Below are 25,884 nucleotides of genomic sequence, written 5' to 3'. Positions count from 1 at the left end.
GGGGGGGGGTACCGCGCGGGGGCGGCTGGGAAATGTAGTCCACCCCCCAATACACCCCCGGTGACCCGGGGCAGAGCGGTCCGAGGAGCCTCACGGCCCGGGCGGCGCAGCGCGGCCCGCCTGGGCCCGGCCTCCTCCTCGGGACTCGCTGCGGCGGCCTCCGGGCGGTTACGGGCCCGTTGCAGGCCCTTGCAGAGCGCGGTGTGTGTGTGTGGGGTGTCGAGGCCTGTGCTCCGCGGGGCAGCGCCCGCCCGGCCGCGGAGCGGCGTCTCGGTGACCCGCAGGCCGCGGCGGCGAGCGCAGGCCCGGGCCGCGGTGGCCGGCAGCAGCGCAGGGGTTAAGGGCGGCGGGCCGGGGGGGCCGGGGGCGGGAGCATGCGTGCTGCCGGCCTCTATTGTCTCCGGCGCGGCGCCGAGCACCCAGGCGGCTGGCGGCGGCCGGCAGCGAGGCCGTGCCCGGCGCAGCGCAGCGGAGCGGGGCGCGCCGCCCCCGCCGCCCCCCGCCGCCCCATGGGCCGCAGCTGATCGTCGCCCGGCTGCCGGCCGCGCCCCGGGCAGGAGCGAGGCGGGCGGAGCGACCCGGCCGGCGTCCACCTCCCCCCCTCCCCCGCCGTCCCGTCCCCCCCCGTCCTCCTCCCCCCCCCCCACCTCCGCGGCCCCGGAGCCCTCGGCGGCCCCAGCCGGGGGTGACGGCGGCGGCGGACTCGGGGCGCCCTCGCCCCTGCGGGCCCGGTGGGGGGAGGATGCCTGGGGCGGGGATGGGTTTTCGCCCGTAGCTCCCCGCGCCCCCCCGCTTCCTTCCGCCCCCTCTCGCCTCCCAGCGGCGGCGGGGGCGGCGCGGCCCCGTTCCCCGCGGGGGGCTGTCGCTCGGCTCCCTCCGGCCCGGCGGCGCCCATATGGGGGGCAAGCAGAGCACGGCGGCCCGTTCGCGGGGCCCTTTCCCGGGGGTGTCGACGGATGACAGCGCCGTGCCGCCGCCGGGAGGAGGGGGGGGGCCGCCCCCCTTCGGCCATTACCGGGCGGGCGGCGGCGGCGGCGCCATGGGGCTGCGCAGCCGCTCCGTCAGCTCGGTGGCCGGTATGGGCATGGACCCCGCGGCGGCCGGCGCCGTCCCCTTCGGGCTGTACGCGGCGGCGGCGCGGGCGGCGGGGGAGGCCGAGCGGGCCCCGGGCGGCGGCGGCGGCCCGGGCTCCGACTCCACGTACGCCCATGGCAACGGTTACCAGGAGACGGGAGGCGGTCACCATAGAGACGGGATGCTGTACCTGGGCGCCAGGGCCTCGCTGGCCGACGCGCTGCCCCTTCACATCGCACCGCGGTGGTTCAGCTCGCACAGCGGTGAGTGCCGGCTCCCCGGAGCCTTCCCCCGGCTTCCCCTCCCTCGGTGGGTACCCGGGCCCCGGGGGCGGCGGTGGGCACGGTTCAGCCGGCAAGGGGTGGCTGGGAAGCGGGGGCTGCCCCCCGCTTGGCCGGCGGGTCAAGACCCGTTGTGTCAAGCCTGAAGGAGGGACCCCCATCCCCACCCCGGCGCAGACGGGGGGGGTGGGGGTGGGCGAGCGAGCACCGGGGCTGGCGTCTGTGTCAAGGTCAAGGGAGGAAGGGGCTGTGGAGGGAGGAGGCTTTCTAGAAGGGCGGTGTTTTGGCTCTGGGACGTGAAGCAGTGGATGTGGCGCACACACACACCCACACACACCCCCCCTCCGCAACTTGGGGGGAAAGTGGGCTGAGGGTGCTGTAGCTCGAGCCCTTGGTTTTGAAGACCAGGCTGAGCTCCTCTTCTGAAGGCGTTTGGGGGGTGCCAGTCAGGTATAGCGGTTCCCATGCCTTAGAAACTGGGAAAGGGGCAGAGGAAGCCTTTGAAAGTGAGGTGTGGGAATTCTTCTCCTTTGTTTCGTCTGATAAAGGGCCAGGGAGAGGCCGAAGTGGGTTTTCTCATTCAAGCCAGCTGGCACTGTTGTGGTGCTGGGGAGGAAGCAGAGGAGGAACTGCCTGCCTCTTTTACAGGGCTGGGGAGCCGGCTGGGCTCTCTTGCAGGAAACCTGTCAGGCTAAGGGAGGGGGCAAGGTTGCCCCCATCCTAACCCTTGCGGCTGGACCCTTCCATGTGTCCTGGTATCTGGAGAGGAGCTCCGGCTGCGAGCAGGGCTGTGTCACTGACCTAGTTTTGGCTGGGTACAGGGAGCGAGGTGGGAGGTCCTCCCTTCCCCTCCTGGCTAGAGGGGAAGTCATTTCAGGGATGTCTCCTTGTGTTTCCTGGAATAGTCTGGGATTTCTCTCCCACCCGGCCCCCTTGCAAACGCTGTAAGTGTTCTCCTTGCCTGATGTGGTCTGGGAATTTCATAATACGCCTTGGGACAATGCCTCATTTTCAGGAAGGCTTGAAGCTGAACCAGTGGACAAGAGCAAAGTGCAAAACGAGGCTCGCGGGGCCTGTTTTCCTACTTCCATCTTGGGATTTTTCCCCTTTACGCAGTCTCTGGGGGCTGCTCTTCTCAGTTAGATTGAAGCTGTATGTCTCGCATTGCATTCTCAGTGGCAGAACACCCCGGGCCCAGTTCCTATTGATCCGGAAAAGCCAGGCGCTTGCAGCCCTCCCTGGCAGATGGAGGGGGCTGGCTGGCATGTGGCGCCAGAGTTGAGACCGAGCGTTTCTGCAAACTTTCTTGCTCTGTGACCTTGCGCAGGCTGTGCCGCTGCTCTGGTTTTTAAACACAGAAGGAAGCGAAGGTGCAGCATCCTTCCAGGTATTCCGCAAGCCTCTGTGCGAGTGAGTGCCATGGGGCCTTCTGCTGAGGCTGGCGCTGGAGCAAAGAGGGTTTTGTTAGAGAAACACCATGCAGCTAATCTGTGCGTAGAGGTGGTCGGTCAGAGAGTGTCAGTTACATTAAATGATAGTTCTCAAACTGCAATGCTGAGAGGCAAAAACCTGTTCATAAAAAACAAACCAGCTGCAAAATGGAGTTAAGCTTTTTCCGGCTGCTTGTGCAAGTTAGTCCAATGCTGTGAAGTTAAACCCGGTGCCCTTGGAAGATTGCAGCGCGAGCTGTGGGAAGTGCTGCAAGAACTGGGTTTCTCTGGTGCCTCTTTTGCGGCCCTCCGAGAGCGTTTGAGCTGTGCCGAAGCGTGTGCGGGCAGCAGCGAGAGCCATTCAGTCTGTGCCGAAGCCTCTCCCGGCAGTGGTTCTTCCTCGTCGCTAATTAATAGCAAAAGGAGCAGAGGATGCTTAAAAACCGTTCTGAAAACTTGTCGGAGCTCATTAAACTTCTGCATTCTTCCTCTTAGCGTAAGAGGTTGATGGAGGATTTGGAGACTGAGGGGAAGGGAAAGTAAGGCACCACGAGATTGCTAAAATTCCTGCTAATCTCCCGTTGCAGCTGCTTAACCTACAGCAGGGCAGTCAGGAGCTACTCGCTTCTTCCCCTCTGCCTCTGCCTCCCCATCGACCCGCTCCTCTCGCGGCGCTGAGCCACTCCATTAGCCACTGGAAAGTGCTGAAGCAGCAGCGCTCCGGTAAATGGAGAGGAGCTTTGACATTGCTGTGCGTGACTGTCCCTGTTCCTTTTGAAGGATAACTTGAGGGTGGGGACGAGGGGACCCGCAGACGCACCGAACCCGCTCAGGAGGACACGTGCCTGGAGGTCTGGGGGATCCGCCCAAGTTGCTGTACTGCCACGAGGAGACAAGCCCCCCGAACTCTGTGGCTGGAGAGTGGATCCTTGCCCTGCCTGCCCCTTTCCTCCTGCCTCTGCACAGGCTGGAGACTTGGATGGTGCCAATCTCAGCACGTGGGGAAGGTTGTGTCCATAGGCTTGCTCTTCCAGGAGTACTTGGGTTTGGGGGAAGAGCCAGGAGCCTCAAAATGCAACTTGGGCTCTGCAGGGACCTCAGTGGGAGAGCGAGGAGCCCTGGCTTCACGCCGGTGATAAGGTGTTGTCGTTGCGGCATTGTGTCCGCGATAACAGGAACACGCAGATAGGCTTGGCGCCTTGCCGCTCCCTTTATCTGCGATGCTGACTTTGTGTGCCTCCCTGGCTGCTTCATGGCTCATCTGGCCTGTTGGCAGGGACCCCGAGGGGCGAGCTGGGGTGGGCTGAGCTCTTTTCCCTAGCTGGTGTCAGTCCTTCCCCTCTCTGCAGTTGAAGGCTTGCAGAAGAGCCAGGCGTGCCCGGGGAAGGAGAGAGGAGGGCCGCACTGGGAAGCCTGTGCAGAGGGAGGTTGCGAAGTGGTCCCCAGGGCCGGCGTGTGCTGCAGCATCACTGTAGGGTGCTGTGCGTTGTGACAGTCGGCGAGAAGAGCCCGCTGCTGAATCCCTCCGGGCTCTGCCACGGCTGTCGGGGTGCAGAGACGGCAGGAGCAGTTACATACTGATGGCCTCTAGCCCTTCCAGGGATGGGGAGGAGAGCTGCTGCTCTTATGAATAGCAAAGCCTAAATGCATCTTTCAAACGGAGTGGGTGAGGGGGCTCTGACCTTTGTGGCAGAGCTTGTCCCTCCCTCTGAGGGGACAGCACCTCCCGGGGTAAGTGGATCTTGTTTCCTGACGGGGGTTTTCCCAGGTGTGCCTGCCATCCACGTGAGCGACATAACTGTTCCAGCTCCACCTGACACTGCTCTGGGATTTCCCTGTCTGCCCAGGGTTTCTGAGATCTGCTTCCTGGCCTACGCTGGTGGAAGATGACAAAACATCTTCTGCAACTTTGGAGTTTGCTTGTAGCACTTGACCTTGTCTGTGTAGCTTCATGAGCATTAGGTCTTCTCGGCAAAGCCAAGGCTAGCGGGAAGAAGGGAGAAAAAAGCGATGTGTGGTTTAACGCTGCACGTCTCCAGCTTTGCGTGGTTCTCTTAGTATCACTCGTGTTATTCATCTTCATCAGAGGATCTCGGGGAGTTTGCAGAGGCTGTAAGTAGCTTAAAGTTTATCTGGAAATCCCCCTCATCACCCAAAGGCCTTGAGTGTTTGAATCTCCAATAATTCCATATCTCCCTGTCTGCTGGCTAGCCCAAGGATATGCCTAGCTCATCCTTCTCTGCAGAGCCATCAGGAATGTCACAGGCTTCCCGTGCACTGACAATACAAGCTGTTTGTCCTGGGTGCTGGCAGCAGCAAGGTCAGGAGGTCTCCCTTGCCAAGTGAGCTGCTTCGTTCTCAGCAGTGCCTTGTTTTGGAGCGGGAGGGCCCAGCCTGGGGGACATGGGTGTCTGGCGCAGAGACGGCAGCCAGGGTGCTGGGCTGGGTCCTCTTCCAGGCAGGGTTGGAGAGTGAAACAAGCTGGAAGCGCTCTTTCATCCGGCTCTGGAGTAAGGGATGTGAAATAGGGGTCACTTGTTAGAAGGTGAGCTGAAGGTGTGTGTGAACCCCTGCATCGGGCAGCCCCTGTCTCTGCCCAGCGGGGGAAGAGGCAGGTCTGTGGTGTACCCTTGCTGTGCTCCGACAGCTTCGAGTCCTGAGCCTTTTCTCGCTGGTGCTTGGTGATCCTTGCTCCTGAGCTAGTCCTGCCATTGCAACCTCTACACCAAAAGCAGAAGGCTTAATTCTAGCTGGCTAGTCTGCAGGCTGCTGGAGGGAGTCCACTGTCAGCCCTGACTTTCCTGCCACCAACACTTCAACATGCAGACATCATACATGCTTTCCTCCCCCCTCTACAGGGGCTAGGCCAGGGGAAGGGCACCCCAAGGTCTGCAGGAACTTGCCATTGTGAATCTATTTTTGCCAGTGCAAATTTCCAAAGGAGCCTGTCTTCAAACTCTCTTTTTGTGGGTTTGGTGCTGGTGACTGCCTAGCAGCCAGGTCGGGCACCCGCAACGTTGCCAGGCCTGCAGATTGTTTGGGAAGCGGTGCAGGAACGGTCCTGATGACTCCCTAGGCCAGAGATATTCAGCCATTGGACTCTCCGGGTCTGGAGGGGTTGCTCTTTCACTTCTGCCTTCTCTGAGCTGGCCGCAGGACAGCATACACCCGGGGCCAGGGGAAGAGGCAGCAGCTACCTTGGAAGAACGAAGCACCGAATACCAGAAGACAGGAGACTCGAAGGCAGCTTTAATGCATACCAGACCCGCAGCCTGGAGATGAAGTTTAAGTGTGTCAACGTTGGCATTGCGCGTGGTGACAGTTATCTTCAGTCTCCGCAGCGAGAGCTAGCGCAGGCTTTTGCTGCGCTGCCTTGCCACTCTGGTGCCCTCTGAAATCTCTCGGCCGCCTTGCCCAGGAGCGAGGCACTAATTGCTGTGTGTGCTAACTGGCTTGGCTGGGCTCGCTCCTCTCTAAACCTGTGCATAAATCAGTGCAGGGGAGCTGGGTGCCCTCTCCCCCTCCGCACACATGTACGCTCCAGAGATGCTGAGAACGATGCTCTCGTGCTCCCTGGGCTGACCCACTTCTCAGCCAGGATTGTCTTCCCGGCCCGTGATGTCAGTTTATCCCATGCTGGTTTGTTTTGCTTAGATGGTTGTTCCGGTGACTGGAATAACCGTAAAGGCTTCTCTTATTTATTAATGTGCTATTAGGGCTCCTTTCCTCTCTCTCTCTCTTTTTCTCTCTTGTTCATTTGGCTGGAGGATCAATCAGATGCAGACATCTTTGGTGGAGGAGCAGTACCAGGGCTGGCGCCCAGCCAAGGGAACCGCGGGGAGTCATGGGAAAATGCTGCTAAATGCCGAAAATTAATTTCGAGAAACGCAGGGAGGGCAAAAAACCCACTTTGGAGGGGAAAAAAAAAAACAAAAACCCCAAGCTTTTTTTCCTCCGATCTAATCACCCGTGTGACAAATCAGACAGGCAGCAAAGAGCTCTTTGTCTGAATGAATTCCCTCTGCAGGAACCGGTCCTGTGGCACCCCGGCTGGCCGGTGGGCAACCACGATGTGTGTCTCGTTGCCTCTGCTGCTGGTACGCCGAAACCCCAGATGTGCCGAATACTTGGGTTTGAGTAAATGTGACCTGGCTTTCTCCTGGTTCCCTTGAAAATTGAAATCATAAGGGCTCGCGAGTGATTTGCATGGGCGGCCGAGTGATGCTGTAAAGCAGCGGGCCCTGACACAGAGCGTTTTACCCACCTGCTCCGGTGTGGCTGTGCATTGAGGTAGAACAAGCCTCTCTCTGTAGAGGCAGACCCATTTTTTTATTTCAGATAGAGCAGGAGTGGTTCAAGTTGGGCCTTAAAGGTGTCGCCGGCACTGGTCCCAGCGGACAGCTTTCAAATGCGGGCGAACCCGTTGGGGGCTTGGGTCTCCCCCCAGGGATGCTCCAGCTGTCCCTTGCGGGCACTGCTTGGCCGAACACTTTTGCTCAGCACTTTGTGGTGGGAGGCCGTCGGGAGGTGCAGCTGCAGGAAGCTCTGCTGGCCTGGGGCCTCTTCTCGTGCCGCTGCACAGCGTTTCCCGTGGGCAGAGCCCGGCTGCCGGCAGGTTTCCTGCCCTGCCGGGCTGCGGGCAGGGGAGGGGAGTGCCTGCGGCGGGGGACAAGGGCTGCTTTTCTCTTGGTGTGGCTTAGTTTTCCAGCCTGTTCTGGGTCGCGCACAGCCCGGGGTTTGAGGAGGGTGGCGGGGAGAGCTGGGGAGCCGGCAGGCAGGTCCTTGCGGCTGGTCTCTGTGCCGCTGGCATGGGGCTCGGTCCATTGGTGCTCCCTGTCATGGCCCCTGTGCCTGCGTACTGCTGGGTTTGTGCCGCGTGTGGCCGGCTGAGCTTGAGCAGATGCATCACTCAGCGCTGGCGTCGTCCTTCCCCAGGCCCCGATGGCGGGTCTGTGGGCAGCTGGAGGTGTTTGGTACAAGGTGTATTTTGCCGGCGGGGATGGTGCCTCCCTGTTGGAGAGGCCACAGTGCACCTCCGAGGTGGAGCTGACTCCTCTCTCCCCTCCTTCCCCACGGAGCCGAGCTGTGCTGGCCGGTGTCGGCAGCAGGTCGGCCCCCGGGACAGCTGCGGTGTCGTGCCGCTTGGAAGGGTGCAGGCTAAATTAGCTTGGGAAATTCCCGGCTGTCTGCACTCGTGCATGCTTGTGCAGCTGCGGGCCTCCCATCAGCGGCACGGAAACGAGACGATGCGCCTTGTGCAACGGTCTTGTGGCGCTTTGTAGAGGAGCAGAGAGTTGCAGTGGAAATATGTACCCTTTTGCTAGTTTTAGCAACGCTAGCAGAAATTTCCCAGGGCTGTATATTCCCAGCGAGCACCCTCAGCTTGTTGAGGCTGTGTCGGATTATGGCCACGGTTCCTGAGTGACTGTCACCTACCAGGCACAGAAATGGGGCTGGGATGGGCCCTGGCAAGGGAGGCACAATGGCACGGATGAAGAATTGAACTGAAAGCTGCTCAGAGCTGTTTCCTGGCCCTAGCAGGCAGGACGGCGTGACAACAGCGGGTATTTTTAGAGGCCAGCTGCCTGCAACGCAAGAGAAGGAAAGCAGCAGTCAGGCAGGAGAACCAAGTGATGCTCCCCCCTGTCCCACATCCCTGCCCAGCATTTTGTTTCCACCCGGGCCGGGGCTCCTGGTGTTAAGGAGTTTCCATGTCCTCTGTGCCTCTTTGCCTGTTGCTGCCTTGAAAGGCGGCTGGCTTCATTCTCCCCTCGGCTTTCACCATGGCTGCGTGTTTTTCTGATCACGGCTCAGTGGCCCGAGGGTGGTGTCAGGGGCTCCCCTCTGTGCATCCCAGATGATTGCATTACAGCTTGGTGTGGCGGGCGTTTTGGGGATTGTTTTTTTTTTTTGAGAAGTCTTTGTCGCCAGCAAGGGAAAACCCGCAGTTTCTCCTGCAGCCGGGGTAATTGCAGTAATTCATTTGGGAGCTCTCCCTACAAGGCGATGGAGCTGCATTTCATCGGAAGTGCTGCAGGGGAATTAGATCCACCTTTCAATCCACCCATCCAAGGCCTGTACGTCTGTAGCCGGGGGAGAATGGAGGGGCGTTTGGCTCTAGCCAGATGGCTTAAATTACCGTCTGCAGGGAGGTCGAGTCAATATGGGTTGAGGTCGGTTTTGTGGCCAGCCTTCTGTTAAGCTGGTGCTGAGTGGGGTGGGGTGAGGCTGAGCACCCTGCCTGAGCTGCCTCGGGATTTTGGGTTATCCCCACCCAGATCTTGCTGCTTTGAAGCTATTGTCCATCCGCTTATTTATTGTAACGTTGATTTCATAGCCCTTGAAGTCTGCTATTTGCCTGGATCTTACCCTTCCAAGGGTGGTTGTAGACACCTTTGATTTCTTTTTGCTCCCCATAGACAGGTATGAAGCAGACAGCACCGTGCAGCCGGTCCTGGGCGGTGTCCTGGGTGAGTGTTTCATGGGGGGACTCTGCTTCCCAAGGCCCTCCCCAGCTCTGGGGGTACACTGTGCTCCTCTGGGCGTTGCCGTGGTGTTTTTCCTTTCTCCTGGGGAAGAGAGACCTTGAAATCCCACAGCTGGGATTTTTGTCGTCTGCAGCCCCACTATCCCCCTCCTGCTCCCAATGGCCGCTGGCCGTGAGACAGCTTGGCCCTTCCCGTGTTCGAGGGTGGCATGTGTTGAAATGAAGGGGAGGCAGGAGCAGAGAAGGTGGGACAGCTGGGCAGCGTTGTTCCTGTCTGTGGCACAGTGTGCAGCCCCTCCTGCCTCTGCTAGCAGGATCTGGCGTGGGCAGACCCTGCCACTCGCCAAGGGGTTCGTTTCTCCTAGACGTCATGCTTTTGTTTCGGAGGTTCAGCTCCCAGTGCTGCAGAAAGCCGGCTCTGTCTGCCAGCCGCCTCCATGCTGCAAAGGCAGCCGGGAAGCGCACGGGGCAGGGCTGCTCGGGAGCGAAAGCGAGTTGTGCGGTGTGGCCCCATCCCCGGCACAGGGGTATCTCCCAAATCCCCAGCCTCTGGGGATGAAGGGGAGCTCATGCTGCCTGGCCGGGCAGCTCGGTGCTGTTGAGCATCCCTCCCCTCCTGCATCATGCACAGCAGAGGTGTGTGATCATGCTGCAGGTCTGCACCCGACTTTATCCCTTCCTGCTGTCCTGGTAGCCTAGGGCATTCACCGGGCATCCCTCAGCAGTTGCAGACCCTCCTGGGGAGCAGGGGGATGCTCTCTGCCATGCATTTCTTCCTACTGCATGAGGAGCTGGGGGCAGGTGAGGTTAGGGCTTGCTCTGCAGTGTGCTCCTCCCTAGGATTTTTTTCCAACAGTGTGTTTCTTCCTGCAGAAACAACCAGTGTTAACTGGCCGTAAGCATTTCACAGCCATGCACTGCCTGTGGGTGTAGCTCCGTGTGCCTTTTGTGCTCTGTTTGCTGCCTGCTACGTAAAAACTGCCCTTTCTCTACCCTGAAAAGCAGTGCTGTGTCCTTCCCATGCACCCTGGGGGCTGGGGGGTTTGTACCCCCAGTAACTCCTGCCACCTGCATGGGGTGTCCCGTGGCCTGGGCACGAAGTGCCATGGGAGACCCTCCACCGCTCAGTTTGTGCGGTGCTGCCGTGAGATGCACAGGGAGGAGGCGTCCCAGGAGCCGGATGGGATTGCTTCCTGGCAGCAGCAGGTACGTGGGTGAGATCAGTGCTGGGCTCTGCTCCCTCTGCCAGCATTGCAAAGCCGGGGCATGTCATCGTGTGTCTCCGGAGTGTCCCTTCATCCTCCCAGCGAGATCAGCTGTGGTGTGACGGAACCTCAGCAGCATCAAGGCAGGAGTTTTCTGCTTTGGAAAAACCCGGGGGTCAGGGGGGAGGTAGCCAGGGAGCTGCTGCTCCACCCCACGGGGTCGGATCTGCTTGTGTTTGGGAGTGGCTCAGGTCAGGCTTTTGTGCTTGAGCCTTTCTGAAAGCAGGAGTTCCTCTGGCGGCTCGGCAGCAGCTGGAGCCTGGCGGTGGGGACTCCGTGGGTGCCTCCCCAACGGATGGCTTAGTCAGAAGTGACTCACCCCACCGGTCCCCGTGTGACGTTGCCTCACTGCTCCCTCCCAGCCCCTGCGGAGCCGAAACATCTGATTCTCTCCCTTTTTGCTCCGATTTCCGAGTCGCTGCGTCCCACTGTGCTGCTGGAGGATCCCCTGCGCTCCTTCATTGCAGCACCTGGGACCCCCCTGTTGCCCTGTTGGCTCCATGCATCTTGCGGATGATTGCTGCCTGCAGCAGGGCTTGTGGTTGGGCTTCCTCCTTTGCACAAGAAATATTTAGGAGGAAAAAAGTAGGCACGCAGGGAAACCCTTTGGAAATTCCCAGGTGTGCCTGCAGGATCCCTCTCCTCTCTGGGCAGTGAATTTGAAACCCTGAGCATCTCTTGAGAGGTGGGGAGACAGCTCTGGGTCATCCCTGCGGCTCTTCTGCGCTGAGATGCCCCCAGGCCGGTTCTGTGACTAGCAGGAGCCCTGAATGAGCTTGTAACTCAGTAAATGCAAGCCCTGCAGCCCAATGTCAGGAGTCTAAGGTGTTAATGCCTTCTCTGGGCTGTCGCCCAGGACCCCTCTGCTTAACTGCTGTTCTCCGGGATGCTAAAATTAGCTTTGGGCTACACGCTCTTCCTTATGAAGAACCCTGTTCTCAGCAGCTGGGGGAGTGTTTCTGCAGTAAACTAGGACTAGCTGGAAGGCAGGGTGACCCCAGGAGGTTGCCTTTCTCATCCAGGTCTTGGGGAGCTGATCCTGCAGCGTAGCCTGGGCTATAGGAGGGAGATGCTCTCTACCTGTATCGTAGGTACTTTTGTTCAAAAATTGCAATTGCAGCCATGAAAGGGGCAATACTCAAACAGCAACAGGCAGGGGGGGATGCTTGGCGTGCAGAGGCTGTTTGCACGTCTTCCCTGAGGATGTGTGTGTAAGGAGGGTGGCTCTGGACATCCTGTGACCATATAGCCAGGCCTCCTTGCCCTCCCACCTCCCAGGTGTCCGTGGGCTGTGCTGGAGGTCTCTTGTAGGGCTTTGGTATGTCCATCTGCTGAGGCTTGATGGCTTTGGGTGCTCTGGAGCAAATGTCCTTGTGGAGCTCCCCTCTCACGTCTCCTGCCCCTTTCCAATTCTCTGCTTCCCTCAGACCCAGTATTACGATCTGTTCTGCTTCTTCCCATCCTCCCCCACCACCTCTGTAAGAAACCAGCTGGCTAAAAAAAAAAATCTCTCTGCCTCCCAGCTTGCAGCAAGCCAGCCCTGGGCTGCCGCGACGTGATGCCACCCAGCCCCTCCTGCATCTCTCTGGCCCTAGTGGCTTCTCCACGTGCTCCATCTGGAGCACCGATGCCTTTTCCTCGCTGCTGCATCTTCATGGCTTGAGTTGGGTGGGAGTGGGCAGAGGCATCTCCAAAACCTGCTGCCTTGAGTGTTACAGCAGTGCTGGCCTTGGCCAGCTTTGTGGTCCATGGCACGTCCCTGCCACCCTTGGCTGGTGTGTGGCCGACCTGACAGCAAACACCTGCAGCGTGGGGGCTTTGCCAGGAGCCACCGGGAACCAGGGATAGCTTTTCTTAGACGTTGCACAGGAGTGGCTTCTTTTTGGGGTGCTGTTTCACGTTACAAGAGTTTATTTTCTTCTGGGCTCAGCCAGCCGAACTGACTTGATCAGCAAGGAGATGGTGGGATGGAGCAGGACCATCCATTTGCTGAGGCAGCAACCTGCACCGTTGGGTTTCTTTCCAAGCGCTGCCATCCAGGGACGTCCTGGCCCAGCCATGTCCCCGCTGCCTGGCTCGTCGACTGGGGCTGGCCCGCTGGCGTCCCCCAGCCCTGCCTCCCTTCCGCCCTGAGGAAGGTGGGATGTCTTGTTTCCACCCTGGACCCGTCCTTTATGCTTTCCCCGCCTCCCTGCAGCCTTGAATTGGGAGGAAGGACTCTCATACGGCCCTTCTTTGGAGCCGGTAAATGAGGCCGCTTAAGTGCTTTACTCCTTCCTGCCTACGTGTCCCTGCTCGTGTCAACCCTTGTGCTGCACAATAGCTGAGCACCGTCGTGGCGTTCACCCGGCGCCTTGTGTCCTGCCAGGGCAGCAGGCAGTGGGGCCGTGTCGGGCTCCAGCTCCTGCATCTGCCCCTGCAGCTGATGCTATTTCCTTCTGCAAGGGGAAGTGGGTTCGGGCCTGATCCTGCTGGGTGCCCCGGCCTCCAGGCACTCAATGCAAGCACTTTGCTGGCAGAGGGAGCGTGGTCCTTGGTGGGACGGGTCCTTGGTGCAGCTGCGAGCTGCCTCCTGGCCCCGGTGTGAGGCAGCATCGCTGGCTGCATCGCTCAGAGGCTGGTAGAGCATCACCTCCACAGTGGGTGATGCTCTTGGAAGAGGATACCCATGGAGGTCCTCAGCTACCAGGTCCCTGTGGTGCCCAGGTGCTGGAGGTGTGCTCTGTGCACCCCATACGCCATCTCCAATGTGCTGTCCTGCGACCATTGCTTTCAAACAATGAGGCTGCTTTAAGCCACTAGGGAATTTATTTTCCAGGAGATGTCAGGTCTGAATGTCTTGGCTCTGCAGGTTTCCTTTGCTCGGCTGGCAAGGAGGACAACTCCTCCGTGATCCCTTCCCTCCTGGGGCTGCGCTGGAGCCCATGAGGGGTAAGGGAGGTGGAGGACGTGGTGTCCTTTCTTCTTGCCCAACCCCACATGTTTCTGCTTCAGACTGACCAACTGGGCCCATATACCTGGTCTTTCAGTCCTGCCCTCCTCTTCAATCACTGGTGGTGTGGTTTTTTAAAGATGATCCATCTCTTCCAGCTTCCACCTGGTGCTGGTTCAGCTAGCAATGTCGGGGAAGCCGTGGGAGGAGGTGGGATCCTCAGGGTTTGCTTAACGAGGAGGAGGCACCAGGACCCTGCTTCAGCTGCGTGCGTGGACCAAATATTCCCTGCATTTATCTTGCACCTGGCTGCATCCTCACCTGGTGTAAGCCAGCTCCCTTGGCTGGAGGCCCAGGATGCTCTCTGGAGACATGGAGATGGGCAGTGCAGCTGAGGTTTCCAGATCTCCCATGGACATCAGGCAGTCTGGGGCTTACCCCTGAGCTCCCGGGTGCTCAGGGTGTCCTGTGGGGTGGCTGGGCGCTGGGGGAGGGACCCCTCCTGGCGTGGGTGTGTTTTGGGGAGTTTGCGTAGCTGCTTCCGCATGCAGGGCTCCTGGTTTATCCTGCTGTGGTAGCAGGGTCCTGGGCAGCTGGGGATCCCTTTGGTGAATGCTGCTCACCATGGGGTGGGTTGCTGGGGTTGTACTCGCTCACTTGTGCCTGGGCTGCTGCTTCCCCCTGCCTCCAGGGCATGTCATCCCCCACCGGCATCTTCCTCCTGTCGCTGGAGGTGCTGCACAGTGGTGAAGCTGCTGCTCCCTGTGTTTCGGCCATCTGCTACCGATAGAGCCAGGGTCTCCTACCTCTGGGGTGATGCCGCATCTCCTGGTGGCACCGTAGCCTGTAAGTGGTCTGTCCCGATGCACACTGACCTAGCGAAGGGTTGGGCGAGTGAATGCGGACGTGGCATGTGTGCCTTTCCTTGTGGTCAGGGATGGGGTTGCAGCTCCCGTGGACGCCGCCTCGCCCCTCCCTGAGGGGAGCAGTCACTTCCACTCGCAGGATGTGGTTGACCCCGCTGTAGTGCTCGGTGCAAGCCGTGCAGGTTGCTGTGGACATCGCTTATAGACACAAGTGATGGGAATTTCCTATCCCAGCTTCAGAAGCAGCTGTGTTTGAGATGTTTACAGTTGGGTTGGAAATGTGTCTTGACCCTCCTGCCACCACTAAAGCCCCGGCAGCCTGTGTGGTGGTGCTTTTGGCACCGTAATGGCTTTTTCAGCTTGTGTAGGACCTGGCGGAGATTTTCTGAGGTTCCCAGCTCTGCTTTGCCTGGCTGTCTAAAATTAACCATGTAACCTTCCTAAAAATACTCAGAGGGCAGTAGCCCCAGGAGAGCACCAGCGCTGCTTGCTCCCCGTTTCTAGACCAAGCCATCGGAGAGATGAGATCACCTGGCACCGTGTGTCTCGTAGCCCTGGAAAGCCCTTGGCTTTCTCAAAGTCTCCTGCAAGATAGAAGAGTCCAGGTCTGGATCTGAACCTGCCTTTCCGGGCCAGCCCGCTTCCCGCAGCACCCTCCTCTTCCTCGCTCCTGGCAAGAGCTGGTGCCTGCCTGCACATCTCTGCTTGTGGAGGTGGTGCCAGCTTCAGGTTTAACATGCCACAGGCAAGAGCATCGCCAGCTGCCTTGGGAGGGAGGAAGGGTCTATGGCCTTTCCCCGGAGCATCCCCTGAGCCTCCCTGTGGGCGTGGGAGGCCCAGGTGAGGAGGAATAGCTGGGCCATTCCTCTCTCATTATTGTTTTTTTTTTTTTTAGGCATGTGGGAGGAGGGTGGAAAGGGCTTGAGGAGGAGGGAGGGAGCTGAATTTTCCATGAGCAGCTGTCAAAATGTAATCTCTTGCATTGCTTGGGCTGGCAGCTTAGGCAGGATAAATTAATGGGGATTTCGGGGAACGTGGAAAATACCATGGCCCGGAGGGGGCCGGCCACATGGGGAGCGGCCCTTTCATCTGCAGGACCGGCTCCCGGCCCCAGCGCCTGCCTGAATTGTGGAGGGATGCTCTGAGATGCAGGGCTTGGCGCCTGCTGCTGTCGGGTGCCAGCTATTCCCTGGCCTCAGTGGTTTTCCATCCACCACCTTCCCCCAAAGGTCACCCGGAGAAGGGGCAAGGGAGCCTGACCCCCTTCTCTGCCTCCCCTTTCCCGCTGGCGGTGGGCTCCCTGCGGTTCCCGGTGCCTGCCGTGGAGGGGGATGCCAGCAGTTGCTCTTGCAATGCCAAGTATTTGTGCCGACAGCTGGGGTGCAGGGTGACCACCTGCCCTGGGGGCCTTTCCACACCGGCTCCTCACTCCCGCTCAGACCCAGGAATTTATGCAATTGCATTTTCATAATTTTATCCCCCTCCCCTTCCATCTTGTGAAATGCAGAGCCAGGAAAGCGTGTGTGCTTCTGTGCTTGGCTCAACCCCTGAGCCCGTGTGGCAGCTAGCGTCTGTGGCTGGAGCACGCTGCGCCCGTGCTGGGGTTTGAGCCCGGGCCCCTCTGTCTGCGCAATGTCCCCGCCGTGTCCTTGCCACAGGGCTGTGGCGGCACTGGGGGTCCCTGTCCCCCAGCCAGCTGCCCAGGGAGCACGAAGGAGCGTGATGGGTGTTTGTGCTGGCTATTTATAAATGTGCTAAAGCTACCCCAGCTAGCAAAGAGGCCTGGAGATACGGCAACAGCCGCTCACCGGAGCCTGCAAAGAGCCCTGCTCTTTCCACAGCTCCTGCTGCTTTGCCAGCAGCCGACAGTCATGCCCCGGCAGCCGCGGGCCGGGCGGTCTCATCCAGGGCCCTCTCCCTTTGCCCCGGTTGCACGTCTCGTAGGATCCCTTTGGGTGCTGCTGGAGCTGGCAGATCTGGGGCAGCTGTTTAAAATAACACATTGGCACAGAAAAAGGGGGGACCAGAGGAAACGAGGTCTTCCTGTGCAGTGCACGGGGGACGGTACTTAACCTCTGCGAATGCCTTGTCCTGACACAGAGTTTGCAGCCAAAACACCTTTTCCAAAGGCAGCCCTTTGCAGCCGCCCCGTGCCAGGGGCTCGCTGCTGGAAGCTGGTCCCCAGATCTTCCCCAGTAGGTGCTGGCAGACTGTCCACATTCAAGCAGGATTGGTTCAGCCGGGGACAGGGGCAGGTGGGCTGTCAGGGGAGCTGGGAAAGGTGTCTCACGAGGGGAGGCTAGTCGGGTCTTGCAGAAGGCAGGCTGGGAGGCTATCTGAGCCCGCTCTATAAATACACCAGGCGGGTAAACACTTGGGAGAAGAAAAAACCCAACTATTTCAGCTAATGGGCACTGCTGCCACAAGGTATAAATCGATCAGGAGTAAAATTAGGCTGGAGAGGAGAAGGCAGGTCGGTGCTGCTGCCTGTGAGGCTCCGGCTGCCAGCGCTGCCCTTTCCCCCGGGGCTTGGTGCAAACGGGGGCGGACTCACAGTGGAGACCCTGTGGCTCGGCCCAGCTGGGGCAGGGATGTGTCCCTGTGGTGGCACGCTGCAGGCCAGCCGGAGGAGCCCTGGGCTCCTTGTTTTAGCCAGTCCCCCACCATCCATGACGCTCATCCTTGCTGTGCCCTCCTGGGAAATAACCACGCTCCAGAGGGGCAGGAGTCGGCATCCCCGTCCTAGGCTTTCATCCGGGGAGCTGGGAAGTAATCTGTATTTATCACTGTTGCTAATGAGAGGGTGCTCGGGCGTTGAGCGGTTATCCTGGCTGTTTGCACGGCAAACGTCTGAGCTGCCTCCCATTAAAGCCACCCTCACTTTCTCCCTTCCAAGAAGCAAAAAAAGAATGCCCTCACCACATCCACGTGGTGGCAAACAAGAACCTGATTCATCCTTAGATAATTCGTGTACGTTCCTTTTCTCTTCTTTCCTGAGCAACCTTTGCATATATATGAAGAAAGCTCTTAAGCGGCACTGCAGTCAAACCTGATCTGCTTTTAGAAGACAGGTCCTTAAATTACCCTGTCCCTCTCTGCAGGCAGGGAATTGCTAGATATTCTGGTGCAAACCCATGGTGGCGGTGGTGGCACGTACGTGTTCGGCTGCATGGGCTTGAGCCCTGCTGCGCTGGGCAGCGACAAACCACATGGCCTCGAGCTGGCTCTGGTGGGAGGGCAGGGAGTCCCGGGCAGGTGACCTGTAGGGCTGGTTGGGGATTTGATCCCCGGGAGTTTGGGGCTTGGAAATCTGGGTTTGGGGCAGCCTCACTCGCTGGCGCTGGGGACGATGCCGTGGCAGTTTGCATGGCTCGAGTAGGGGGTGGCACCGGTGTGATACCCTGGCACCAGCCGGGCCCCATCCTCATGCCCGAGCAAGGACACAGAGCAGATCTGGACATCATGGCCAGCTTCACCCAAGAGTCCAGGTCACCAGGCAGGTCTGGGTGACAAGGCAGGGCCAAGGTCAAGCTGGGACATCAGCCTGCCGGGTCACGCTGCTCCTGGGGCTGCTGGCTGGCACTGGAGGGGCAAGCACCCACCTCACTCCTGCAAAAAGCTGGAGAAAGCAGCAATTTGGGCTCGTGGCTCCGGCCTGCCTGTCCTCTGCAGTGGCCCTACAGAAAAGCCTCCTTCCTTGCAGCTTTTCTGGCTCAGCTGTGTGGGGCTGAGCTATGGCAGCAGGGACAGCACCATCCTGGAACAGGGACGTGCCCCTGCGCTTGCCAGCCACGGGGTGCTGTGTGCCCTGGGCTGCTCCTCGCCCTTTAAGGCCCAGCAGCAGCTGATGGCCACGTGTGCGCTGCCTTGGCACGCTCTCCGTGCCCTCTGTGTGGCAGACACAGGGACGACCGGTGCACTGGCTCGGGCGGCTGTCCCCTGTTGGGTGGCTGTCCCCCGCGCCGGCGCTGCTGGCAGCCGGCACAGGATGAGTGGGCGCCCGGTGGGCGCTGCGTGGGGTGCGTGCCACCATGCAGGCAGCAGGTGAGGGGGCTGCCCGCTGCTGTGCCCCGCCGTGGCCTCGGGGACTGCCCGGGATGTGGGATGGGCTCTTCTCCTCCTCCCCCCTGCTAAGGGCTCGTCTCTCCACTCTCCCTCCAGGTTTCAAGTGCCCCATTTGCTCCAAATCTGTGGCTTCTGACGAGATGGAAATGCACTTTATCATGTGTCTGAGCAAACCTCGCCTCTCCTACAACGGTAAGGGCCGATGGCCAGGCTGTGCGAGGGACACGGCGTCCTGCCGGCTTGGGATGGCTCCGGGCAGGCTGGAGAGATGCTTGCCACAGGCTGCGCGGGCACGCGGCTCGGCTGGGCTTGCCAAGAGGGCCGTGCTCCAGCGGACCGGTGCAGCTCACGGTCCCTGCTCCGCTCCGCTCCGCCAGCATGGCTCAGCCCTGCTGCTTTTGCCTTGGGACCCTTTGTAACGCAGCCCCCGCCCCGTGTTGCTCATCATGGTGTGCCGTGCCGGAGGGAGCCATCCCGGCTGGGCGTCCTGCCTGGCTAGGGCAGGGGACATGTGTCCTCCTGGGCTGCCCCTCTGAAGGGTTGTTGCCTTCCTCCCCTCCTCACTGGTAGTGAGGCTTACTGGGCTGACCACTGGTCTGCAAGCTCCTGCATCTCCCATCCTCTCTCCTGACTGCTCGCGGGAGGGTGATGCTCACCCCTCCTCGGTGGTGCTTTTTTGGAAGCCAGGGGTAGGGGATGTGTTCGCTGCAGCCGCCCCAGCCCCGTCTTCCCCCCCTGTGCCTCTACCTGAGCCTCCTGCCAGCATTTGCCGGCGCTGCTGCCGCTCGGCCGCCCCATCCCAGCTGCCTCCGTGGAGGTGGCCGTGGGTTCCCCTCCCTCCTGGGAAGCGGGACGCCGCGGTAGACTGTGTCTCACCACTGCCCTCTCCTCCCCTCCCAGATGACGTGCTGACCAAGGACGCCGGCGAGTGCGTGATCTGCCTGGAGGAGCTGCTGCAGGGGGACACGATAGCCAGGCTGCCCTGCCTCTGCATTTATCACAAAAGGTACCTCTGTGTGTGAGGGGACACGGCCAGGCGGGTGGCAGGGGGACAGGCGGGGGACATCCCGAGGCTCGGCGGCATGGTGGTGACGCGCTCTCCTCTCTCCAGCTGTATAGACTCATGGTTTGAAGTGAACAGATCTTGCCCGGAGCATCCTTCTGATTGACCCGCCGGGCATGCTTGCTGACTTCTCTCTAAGGTGAGCCTGCGGCGGGCTGTTCAAATTTAATTTACCCATGCTGGGTTTGAATCCTGGGCCAGGAGGGGAGGATGGGGTGGGATGGGGTGGCCGTGGCTCCTGCTCCTCACCTGGGATCGTCTCTCTCTGTCTTTGCAGGGCACCTTGCTATACCTGCTGTACCTCCTCTCCCCGCCCCCCCTGCCCCGCCTGGAGTTTTGGGCTGACTTTAAATTCCTCGAGAAGACAAAAATAAAACCCAGAAACTTGAATCCACTTGGGACAACGGCGAATTTTTTTATTTTATGTTATTATTATTATTTGTTTTTGTTGTTTTTTGGGGTTTTTTTGGGTTTTTTAATTTAAAAGATTTAAAAAAAAACCCCCAAACATCCAGGAGAAGACAGTGTGAGAAAAGTGGAGCGACCCGCTCTCCCCTCCACAGCCGCTGGTCACCAGGAGAGCTCTGCCCGCCAGGGAGGCCCCGGGGACGCCCTCGGCTGAAACCCTGCCATGATGTTTGGCTTTTCTCCCCGAAACGAAGGGGAAAGCTGCCGGGGGACGGCCAGCCAAACGGAGCATGCGGCATTTCTCACCGGCAACCCCCCCACCTCCCACCCGGACTTGCCCGGGGGCTCTGCTCGGTTTTTTTGCACTGACTAAATGGGAATTTTCTCCCTCTCTCCCGTCTCCCTTTTGGAGATGTCCACCCCGGCCCCGGCAGCGTGAGACGGGGACTCTGCCCCACGCCGGGAGCGGGGCCACTGCTCCCCCCTGCCGAGCTGCAGGGGTCCGTCTTTCAAGTGTTTACAACGAGAAAAAAAAAAAAAAAGAAAAAAAAAGGAAAAAAAAAGAAGAAAAAAAAAAAAAGAGAAAACCGACAAAAAAAAAAACCAACCTAAACCACAACTGAAGCTTCGTGTTGACTGGCGTGTTCTTCGATTTGAGCTTCCCTGCCCCGGTGATGTTTACAGACTGGTCACTCTTTAACTCAGCTATAACCACTCAGAGACTGGAGAGCCGCAGCATCCCCGCCGCCCCCACCCCCCCGCCGGGCTCCTCTTGCCAAAACCGCCCGCTCCCTCTTTCTTTCCATCGCCTTTGAGTCGAACCCTTTCGAGGAGGGTACGGGGGAAGGCCACCAGTGGCCCTCTCCCGGATGCCCCCGGCCACAGGGGTGGCTTTGCCGGAGGTGCTAAGATGGAGTCATTTCATGGCAGTGGATCCCCCCACACCCCCCAGCCCATCCCCATCCCCTCCCAGCGCGGCGGGCGCGCTTTCGTTGGTGAGACCTCCCCTGCCGGTGGCCGTGCCCCTGCGGGAAACCTTTCTGTATTTATATATTAAAAACAAACGGGGGAAAAAGACCTAAGAGTTCAGAGCTTGGAGGGAGCTTCCTTCATTAGTAAAGGTGTTTTGATATGGTATTAAAACAATGTTCAATAAAATATTCACTGTTATTTTATTTCACTGGCTTTCTTGGTGAAACAGGCGATGCCTGCGGCGTGCCGGAGCCCCCCACCCGCGCTGTTGCCCCTTCCCCGTGTCTGCCTTGGTGTGGGGATGGCCAGGGCAGTGCTCGGCACCTCCTGGAGGGCTCCCAGTCCTGCACCCCTGGCACTGCAGCTCTGGGGAAGCAGCTAAAGTGGGTGTCCGTCCCCCTGCCCTGTGGGAGTCTGCGTCTGCACTGCTTGGGACAGGGAGCCCCTGGGGAGGGGCTGGGGTGTCCTGTCCCCCCAAAAGACATCATGGCACATGGAGGGCATGGATGCAAAGGTGTTTATTGGGGGGTTGGGGATCCCCGACCCACGGGGGTGTTTGGGGGAGCAGGGAGGGTGGCAGCACAGGGCAGCGGGGCCACCCCGGCCCTGAGTCTGGGGGGCTGCCGTCCCCCCCGCCGGGTGCTGGTGCCAGGGGTCCCCTCAGAGCACCTTGCCGGGGTTCATGAGGTTGTGGGGGTCCAGCGCGGCCTTGATGCGGTGCAGGGTGTCCAGCCCCTCCTGGCCCAGCTCCTCCAGCAGCAGCGCCCGCTTGCCCAGCCCCACGCCGTGCTCGCCAGTGCAGGTGCCCCCTGCTGCCAGCGCCCGCCTGTGGGACAGGGGGGTCAGGGGATGGCATGGGGCCATCTGCCCCCCTGTCCCCATCCCCCCGGGGCATCCACGTCCCCACCTGCCCAGGCGCTGGGTGAAGGTGTGGATGCGCTGGGCCTCGGCCGGGTCCTGGGGGTCGAAGATGAGCAGGCAGTGGAAGTTGCCATCGCCCACGTGTCCCACCATGGGGCCTGCGGGGCTGCGGGTCAGGCGGGGCATGGCAGGGACAATGGTGGCCCCCACAACTGACCCCCCTGCCCCGGGGGGCCGCGACCCTGCTGACCGGTGAGGCCGGAGTCCTGCAGGTCCTGCTTGGTCTCCACCACCACGTCGGGCAGGCGGGAGATGGGCACGCAGACGTCCGTGGAGTAGCCCTGGGCAGGGCAGGGCAGGGCAGAGCTGTGGCACCCACAGCTCCATGGGGCGCTGCCACCATCGTCCCCATCCTTGTGCCCGTCCCTCACCTGGCAGCCGGGCCGCAGGGCCAGGGCGGCGTACCAGGCGCTGTGGCGCATGTCCCAGAGCCGCCCGCGCTCCTCCGGCTCCTCCGCCCAGGCCAGGCCGGAGCCGCCGTTCAGCCGCACGATCTCCTCTGCTGGCAGCCGGGAGCCCTGGGACGGGGTCGGGCCGGGACCCGCAGCAGCCCCGGGCACCCCACCCTCGCCCTGGGAGCCCCAGTCCCCATCCTGGGCATCCATCCCACACCCCAGGACACCTCTGGTCTCCCCATCCCTTGTCCCTGGGCACCTGTCCCCTGCCCTGGGACAACCCTGGTCCCCCTGTCCCTGGGCACCTGTCCCATGCCCTGGGCCCCCCAGCAGACCCCCAGCCCACGCACCCATCCCTCACCCTGGTGACCCCCGCCCCGTGGTTCCCCGGTCCCCATCCTGGGCACCCATCCCTGGTCCCCCGTCCCTGGTCCTGGGCACCCATCCCCATCCCCAAGACCTCCAGACCCTCATCCTCCAGTCCCCAGCTCTGGGCACCTGTCCCTCACCCTGGTGACCCCAAGGTCTCCCAGACAATGGCCCTGGGCACCCATCCCTCATCCCAGGACACCCCTGGTCCCCCCATCCCCTCTCCCTGGGCACCCATCACACACCCCAGAGCCACACCATGGCCCCCCAGCACCATCCCTCACCCCGGGACACCCCTGGTCCCACTATGCATAGGCACCCATCCCTTGCCCTGGTGACACCCTGGTACCCCAGTCCCCAGCTCTGGGCACCCATCCCTCACCCTGGTGACCCTCCAGGTCCCCCAGATCCCATTCTTGGGCACCTGTCCTTCACCCCAGGACACCTCTGATCCCCCTGTCCCTGGGCACCCATCCCTCACCCCTAGGTGCCCACCATGGCCCCCAGCCCCAGGCACACTGTCCCCAACCCCAGTCAGCCCATCCCTGTGCCGGCGCTGTCCCTACCCGCCTGCTGCTGCTGCTCGGCCAGGCTGCGCCGGGAGCCATGGAGCTCCAGGAGGAGCGTGGCTGCTGCTGGCAGCTCCAGCTTACTGAAGCGGCCACAGGCACCCACCATCACCTCATCCAGGAACTCTGGGCGGGAGAAGGCAGCGCTGAGCCCTGCCCCCGGCCCCCGGCTCCCTGGCCCCACCGCCGGCCCCCGGCACCCACCGATGCGGGCCACGGGCACGGCGGCCTGCAGCACCTGGACGGTGCAGGCCACAGCTGCCTGCACACTGGGGAAAGCGGCGGTGGTGACGGCGGCGGCCTCGGGCAGGGGGTGCAGGCGCAGCGTGGCCTGTGTCAGGAAGCCCAGGGTGCCCTCGGAGCCCACGAAGAGCGAGGTCAGGTCGTAGCCAGCTGCCCGCTTCCTGCATGGGGCCAGTGAGTGGGTGCCCGCGTGGCCCCCACCCAGCCTGTCCCGGTCCCCCAGCTCCCACCTGGCCTGGCGCCCGGGGCCGGCGGTGTGGAGCAGGCGCCCATCCGGCAGCACCACGCGCAGGTTGAGCACGTTGGGCCGCATGGTGCCGTAGCGCACCGCGTTGGTGCCTGAGGCGCCCGTGGCCGCCATGCCGCACAGCGAGGCGTCCGCCCCGGGGTCTGCAGGCAGGGGATGGGGATGGGGACGGGACGGGCGGCTGGCATGGGGACGGGGCCACGGGATGCCCCCATGGGACCCTGCACCATGCCCGGCTGGCACCCCGGGAGCCCCACCGCGTGGCAGCCCCAGTGCACCCCTGGGACTATGGGGACCCCAGTACCCCTGGGACCATGGTACCCACTCCCCCATGGACACCCCTGGGACCACAGCACCTCAGTGGGGAGCCCCAGCACCCTTGGGACCACAGCACACCCATGGGCACCCCCAGCACCTCTGGGACGACAGCATCCCCAGGCCCATGAGGACCCCAGCACCCCTGGGACCACAGCAGCCCCAGCCCCATGGGCACCCCTAGTACACCCCTGGGACCACGGCACACCCAAGCCGACCCCGCCCCAGCACCTCTGGTGCCACGGCACCCCATGGGGACCTCAGCACCCCTGGGACCCCAGCACCCCAGCCCCATGGGCTCCCAGCAACCCCTGGGACCACATCAAACCCATGGGCATCCCCACCAGGCCTGGGGCCATGACACCCCCAGCACTACTGGGGCCACGGCACCCCCAGCCCCATGAGCACCCCTGCTACACCCCTGGGATCGCAGCACCCTTGGCCACACGGGCACACCCAGCACCCCCAGTGCTCCCAGCACCCTCAGCCCCACAGGTGTCCCGGCACCCCCAGTGCCGCCGCCCCTGGCCCCATGCCACCCCTGGCGCCATGGCCGCCCCGGATGCTGCACTGGCGCCCACGGTACCAACGGGGAACCAGAGCCCAGTGCCACGCAGGTGGTTATTGAGGGCCTTGCGGGTGACGCCAGGCTCCACCGCCACCGAGAAGTCCTCAAGGCTCAGCTCTGTGATGGTGTCCATGCGGCTCAGGTCAAAGCAGATGCCGCCCTGGCACGGGGGAACCGGAGGGGCTGGGCACAGCTGGGCACCAAGAGCCCCTGGCAGGGGCCGGGCAGGGGATGCTGGGGATGCCAGGGGGGTGTCGGGGGGGGCCCAGTACCTGCACGGCATTGACGCCACCCTCGAGGCCGGTGCCGGTGCCGAAGGGCACCATGGGCACGCGGCAGCGGTAGCAGAGCGCCGCCAGCTCCTGCACCTGCCCCACTGCCTGGGGCCACACCACGGCGTCCGGGGGGGCACAGCTGGAGGACAGGGCGGAACCGCTGCCCCATGGACCTCCCCCTCCCCGAGACTCTTCCCCTCCCCAAGACCTGTCCCATCCCCAGACCCTTCCCCTCCTCAGACTCTTTCCCTATCCCATGACCCTTCCCCTCCACAGACGCTTTCCCTGTCCAGAACCTTCCCCTATCTATTGCCCTTCCCCTCCCCAGGACCCTTCCCCTCCCTATGCCCCTTCCCTTCCCCATGGCCATTCCCTTCCCCAGAACCCTTCCCCTCCCCAGACCCTTCCCCTCCCCAGCACTCTTTCCCCCCCAAGGACCCTTCCCCTCCCCAGACCCTTCCCCTGCCCAGACCCTTCCCCCCAGGGGTCCCGGGCCCCAGGCACCCACGTGTGCATGGACTCGTCGTGGCCGTGCTGCTCGCGCACTGCCATGGCTGTGGAGACGTTGGGGCCCCCGACCACGGCCCTCAGGGCCTCCACGAAGTCGGGGGGAAGCGGGCGCTGCAGGGGGGAGGGCCCTGTCAGGGCGGGGGTGGGATGTTCTGGCCTGGGGGCCATGGCCCTGGGACCCTCACCCACAGCCGAGGGCACAGGGCCACACCGGGACCCCTGGCCCTCAGTCCCTACCCCCCGTCCTTCCATGCCCCATGTTACCTCCGTGCCCCCATGCAGCCCCACCTTGGAGCAGCAGCTCCGTCGCCCCAGGGCCCCCCCCAGCCCCAGCACCCGCCGCAGAGCCATGGTGGGGACAGCCAGCGCCCGGCCAGGGCCAGGATCAGGATCAGGACGCTGCCCTCCCCCTGCCCCACTGGCCCTTCCCTTCCAGTCCCCTCCCACTGCCCGCCGCAGATGCCGTCACGTTAAGGTGGCTCCAGCTGACGGGGCCGTGGGGCTGGGACACGGGTCCTCTCCCAGCCAGGGGGCCCTGTGCCTCCAGCACCCATGCCGGGAGTCCCCATGCCCGGCCAGGTGTCCCCACAGCTGACCAGGTGTCACCATACCCGGCCTTATCCCCACAT

General features: G+C 61.8%; 2 protein-coding genes across 12 annotated transcripts; one reads left to right on the top strand and one right to left on the bottom strand.

The window, feature by feature from the left end:
• The first annotated feature begins 691 nt into the window (after positions 1–691).
• On the top strand, positions 692–21,046 carry ZNRF1 (zinc and ring finger 1). The gene is made up of 5 exons (XM_076349431.1): positions 692–1,337; positions 18,497–18,592; positions 19,301–19,406; positions 19,512–19,602; positions 19,741–21,046. Exons 1-4 carry the CDS (start codon positions 896–898, stop codon positions 19,567–19,569), a joined length of 702 nt encoding a protein of 233 aa, XP_076205546.1. The 5' UTR covers positions 692–895; the 3' UTR covers positions 19,570–19,602; positions 19,741–21,046.
• LOC143165739 (putative D-lactate dehydrogenase, mitochondrial) lies at positions 21,028–25,623 on the bottom strand. 11 transcript variants are annotated; one of them, XM_076349419.1, is made up of 11 exons: positions 25,520–25,623; positions 25,254–25,366; positions 24,743–24,884; positions 24,489–24,630; positions 23,571–23,730; positions 23,302–23,501; positions 23,095–23,223; positions 22,136–22,282; positions 21,955–22,045; positions 21,751–21,862; positions 21,028–21,669 (listed from the first exon to the last, which is right to left on the bottom strand). In XM_076349419.1, the coding sequence occupies exons 1-11, from the start codon at positions 25,604–25,606 to the stop codon at positions 21,328–21,330; spliced, it is 1,665 nt and encodes a 554-aa protein (XP_076205534.1). In that variant the 5' UTR covers positions 25,607–25,623; the 3' UTR covers positions 21,028–21,327. The 11 variants fall into 11 exon arrangements, with proteins under 11 accessions (XP_076205534.1, XP_076205536.1, XP_076205538.1 ...); XM_076349421.1 differs by having other exon boundaries at positions 21,751–21,800; positions 22,136–22,266; XM_076349423.1 differs by having other exon boundaries at positions 21,751–21,800; positions 22,136–22,263.
• Between the last annotated feature and the right edge of the window lie 261 nt (positions 25,624–25,884).

This window comes from Aptenodytes patagonicus, chromosome 11 (assembly GCF_965638725.1).
Source record: "Aptenodytes patagonicus chromosome 11, bAptPat1.pri.cur, whole genome shotgun sequence".
NCBI classification, from domain to species: domain Eukaryota; kingdom Metazoa; phylum Chordata; class Aves; order Sphenisciformes; family Spheniscidae; genus Aptenodytes; species Aptenodytes patagonicus.
Note: the sequence above shows the minus strand (reverse complement) of the source record. Positions and strands in the feature narration are given on the sequence as shown.

Bases quoted from the DNA above. Each gene is read 5' to 3' on its own strand.
- ZNRF1 (XM_076349431.1), top strand. From the start codon at position 896: ATGGGGGGCAAGCAGAGCACGGCGGCCCGTTCGCGGGGCCCTTTCCCG. The intron at 18,593-19,300 runs GTAAGGGCCGAT...CTCCCCTCCCAG, and splicing joins ACCTCGCCTCTCCTACAACG to ATGACGTGCTGACCAAGGAC. The intron at 19,407-19,511 runs GTACCTCTGTGT...TCCTCTCTCCAG, and splicing joins CTCTGCATTTATCACAAAAG to CTGTATAGACTCATGGTTTG.
- LOC143165739 (XM_076349419.1), bottom strand. From the start codon at position 25,606: ATGGCTCTGCGGCGGGTGCTGGGGCTGGGGGGGGCCCTGGGGCGACGG. The intron at 24,631-24,742 runs GTACTGGGCCCC...CCCCCGTGCCAG, and splicing joins GTGGCGTCAATGCCGTGCAG to GGCGGCATCTGCTTTGACCT. The intron at 23,224-23,301 runs GTGGGTGCCGGG...TCTCCCGCCCAG, and splicing joins CGTGCCCGTGGCCCGCATCG to AGTTCCTGGATGAGGTGATG.